The sequence below is a fragment of the Aristolochia californica genome, unplaced genomic scaffold (assembly GCF_029961685.1).
Source record: "Aristolochia californica isolate CCGP_79_NKW_82.1479 unplaced genomic scaffold, dmAriCali1.0.hap1 SCAF_9, whole genome shotgun sequence".
NCBI lineage: Eukaryota > Viridiplantae > Streptophyta > Magnoliopsida > Piperales > Aristolochiaceae > Aristolochia > Aristolochia californica.
The window spans coordinates 28217676-28221704 of record NW_027182290.1 but is presented as its reverse complement, the minus strand read 5'-3'; the positions used below and the strand labels follow the sequence as shown (position 1 = coordinate 28221704).

Below are 4029 nucleotides of genomic sequence, written 5' to 3'. Positions count from 1 at the left end.
TTTCATCTGCTTAAAGAGGGGTTTAATACAGACTCGATGTCCACCTTACCGGATGCTCTGCCTTTTGCCCTCTAGGACTAATATTGCTGATCTTTTTAAACATTAAAAGGCAAGGTAATGTTTATGAAAAAAACTAAGTTTATACAAACTTGGATGTACCCAATTTTCTATTTAACCATGAAATTTAAATCAAATGACTTAAAATTTTAATTTTAATTTATTTATTTTATATTTTAATAATTTAAATTATAAAAAAATATTTATATTATTATAAATAACATTCTTCTAAATAAAGTGACTTTGTACACCAAATTTAATTTAGGGCTTGCTAGTGCACAACATAAGTGATATATTCACTTACGCTGAGGAAAGTGGGTCAAAACATGTTAGTGCGCACAGTAAGTGACGGGGGAAAGCGAAATACAACTATATTTCGTTTTCCCTCGTTTCAGGCATAAAACGATGGTAAGTAAAATCAGAGGGGTCGAGCTCGGATTTCACTTACCATCGCTCAAATACATCTCGCTATCGAGGAGGAACCTTTGTTCAACGAGGGTTTCGGAGAAAAAAAAATTTCTCCCACGCTCGCTCGTGACCTTCGGCGATTTCAATCGCCCTGCGACCTTGTCTCTGGCGCTCCTCTAGCCGTCCCCAGCTCCGACGACCTTCAGCGACATCTCTCCCCTCTCTCTACAACCTCTCCGACTCCTTCCTCGCTCGCTACTGTCGGCGATTTCAATTGCCCCCTCTGCGACCTCTCCCGGCGCTTGATTCTCTTCCTCTTGCAGTCCCCAACACCGACGACCGTCGCCGAACCAGTCTCCCCCCTCTACAACCTCTCCGGCTCGATTCAAAGTATTTATGAAGTTATTTGAAGGCACATTGTGGACTTCTTGGTGCACATTGGTGATGAAGAATTATTTTTTGGCCTTTGTTGAAAGTAATTGAATTAGGGTAATTAAGATCTGGTCATGGTTCTCGTGTTTTGCTCTTGTGCGAGTGTAGATAAAATGAAATAGGAGAAATAGAATAAAATGAAACAGAGCTACATTTCTCAAATTTACTGTTTTTCTTTTTCAGGACCCCACTGTTATTTTTAATCTGTCTACATTACTATATGATTTTATCTGAGGCTCTTCTGTCTAATATGTTATATATTTCATGTTAACGATGCTTAACTTCTTGTGTCTAATATGTTATAAATTGTGTATCTGGTAAGGGGGGGGGGAAGTGGATTCCCCCTTCCTTTTTTTCTTCTCCCCTTCTCAATTTTTTTTTAAGAACAACTTATTTTTTATTCATTGTCTACTAGTTATGAGTTTAGATGGCTGGAAGGAGGAACAGTAAAGACAGTATGGATAGCACTACAAAAAGGTCATACGACACATGAACGTCTGACGAAGACTGTAAAATGCTTGATTTGCTCATTGAGCAAGTCAATTTGGGTAACAAATTACCCAATGGAGTTTGGAAACACGAAGTTATCAACGATTGTGTTAGTCTGTTCAATTTGGACGCAGCGAACCAAAAAACAGTAGAACAGTTGAAAAACCGCGTGAGGTCTTGGAAAAGAATGTATATGGTTGTGAGTACATGCCTAAACACTAACGGCTTTGGGTGAGATCCAACAACCCAGAAAGTCACTGCTAGTAAGACAATGTGGCAAAACTACATAAAGGTTTGTAAATGTAACATAGAATATTATGTTTCTTGCTTTATTAATCATGCTTTTTAGTATTTTAAACGCTAAATTTTCATTTAGACGCATAGAGAAGCCGACAAGTATAGGCGGGAAGGTTATCCGCTCAATGAATAATTGGCTATTGTGGTTGGAAACACTATGGCCGCGGGGAAAGCGAGTAACACAAGTTTGGAGTCAGATGATAACCTTTTGAATTTTGTAGAAGGGACAATGATTGATGACATTGATGAAGATGATGCAATTAGGGAGATCCCGACACCCAACATTACAGAGTCTCCAAGTAATGCTCCTCCGAAAAGCAAAGCACTAAGTAATGATGGGGATAGAACTTCTTCTACTCGGCGTAGGAAGAGATTGGAACCAGAAGTTGAAAATGCTAACAAGATCGTTGAGGCTATTAACAATATGTCATCAACCCTTACGCAAATCTTTACTCCCCCCATAGAATCTCCATGGTTCGAAGCACTCGAGACATTACCTAACTTGCCCAGAGAAGTCAAGTATTTTGCCATAGAGTTGTTCAACACCAAAGCTAAGAAGGATATGTTTGAAACAGGAAGATCAATATGACTGGTTGATGACAAAATTCAATGCAATGTAATAGACTTATACAGATGTTGACAGTTTTAATCTATATTTACGAGACACATTTGATTTTGTATGAATGACGTTAATTATTGAGTATTTCTGGTCCATAGTGAATGAGTATTATTGAATGTGTTTAAACCATGTTTTCATTATTGAATGTCTACTATTGCAGGTACCCATGGATAATCTACCAAATAGGGAGAAAATATGTATCTGTATTATAGCTTATATAGGTGTACTTGTCCTTGTCCATTCATACTTAAATGAATGTAATAGGCAAGTACAATGTTCTTATCATTTGGGTGGTCTATGATATTTAAAGAAAGCATTAGAAAGATCGCCTATTAAATTTCGAAAAGTGTATAGGATGAATCAAACTATTTTTCTCAAGTTGGTTGGAATCTTGAAAAGTAAAGGACTTTTATTTGATACAAGGACAATATTTTTGGAAGAACAACTTGCATATTTTTGTATCATTGTTGGTCAACAACAATCTTACAGTGTCACCTCAGTGATGTTTGAAAGATCAAATTGAACAATTAGTAAGTATTTTAACAAGGTGTTAAATGCTATTATCAAACTACAATCTGATTGCATCAAGCGACCTTCAAGATGTACTCATTCAAAGATCTTGAACAGTAATATTTATTATCCATATTTTAAGGTAAATATAAAGTCTTTTGATGATTAATTTTCAGTTACTATAAAAATATATATTTGTATTAATGATTTTTTTTATTAAGATTGTATTGGTGTCATCGATGGTACTCATATTAAAGCACATATCGCATTAGATAAACAAGCAAGATTCTGGAACAGGAAAGGTTTTCTCTCACAAAACGTAATGGTTGCATGTACATTTGACATGCAATTCACATATATACCTGCTGGATGGGAGGAATCAGCAGCTGATTCACGTGTATTGAAGTCAGTCTTAACCAAACGAGATAAACTTTATGTTCCTGAAGGTAAATATCGTTTCTCTTATATAGTCTATTTAAATATTTTTTTATTAGATTATAATAGATATATATTTTATTGTAGGCAAATATTATTTGCTAGATGTTGGATATGCAAATCTTCCTGGGTTCTTGGCTCCCTATTGAGGTACTCGTTATCACTTGCAAGAATTTTGGAATAATACTCCTACGGATGAAAGAGAACTATTTAACCGAAGACACTCATCTTTACAGAACATACATTTGGGGCTTTAAAAGGTCGTTTCAAGATATTAAAAGATGGTCCTCCTTTCAAGGTAAAAATTGTGATTGTTTGTCATGTATTGCATAATTATATACGCATAGAAGATTACATGGATTTATTTGAAGATGAAGAAGATGATTCAAGTGATGATTCTGGTGGAGAACATTGTGAAGATAACAATGAAAGTGATAATGAAGACAATGATAATAATGATGATGTTGAGGATGATATGGACACTCAAAGAAGTACTAAGAGGGAGTCCGCAGTACAATCTGCAAGAGCATCATATTATCGAGATGTTTTAGCAATTCAAATGTGGCAAAAATTTTGACTATTATATTTTAATACCACTAAATATTTTTTTTGTTGTACTTTTGTATGAACAGATATATTTTTTATATTAAAAAGGTGATTGAGTTATATTTGTATTATTTTTATTTTTATTATTACGATATTTGTGTAGTACGCTATGTAATACGATATTTGTATAATTATTTCATATTTAGATATTACAAAATTAAAATTTGATTACAATT

At 34.6% G+C, this 4029-nt stretch overlaps 1 protein-coding gene across 1 annotated transcript; it reads left to right on the top strand.

Moving 5' to 3' along the window:
- Positions 1–3134: 3134 nt before the first annotated feature.
- Positions 3135–3824, top strand: LOC137940714 (uncharacterized). The gene is made up of 2 exons (XM_068785852.1): positions 3135–3258; positions 3595–3824. Exons 1-2 carry the CDS (start codon positions 3135–3137, stop codon positions 3822–3824), a joined length of 354 nt encoding a protein of 117 aa, XP_068641953.1.
- Positions 3825–4029: the final 205 nt, after the last annotated feature.

What these genes read in the sequence shown, in the direction of transcription:
- LOC137940714 (XM_068785852.1), top strand. Translation starts at nt 3,135, where the DNA reads ATGGTTGCATGTACATTTGACATGCAATTCACATATATACCTGCTGGA. An exon ending in TAAACTTTATGTTCCTGAAG is followed by an intron (nt 3,259 to 3,594) that starts GTAAATATCGTT and finishes ATATACGCATAG; the next exon opens with AAGATTACATGGATTTATTT.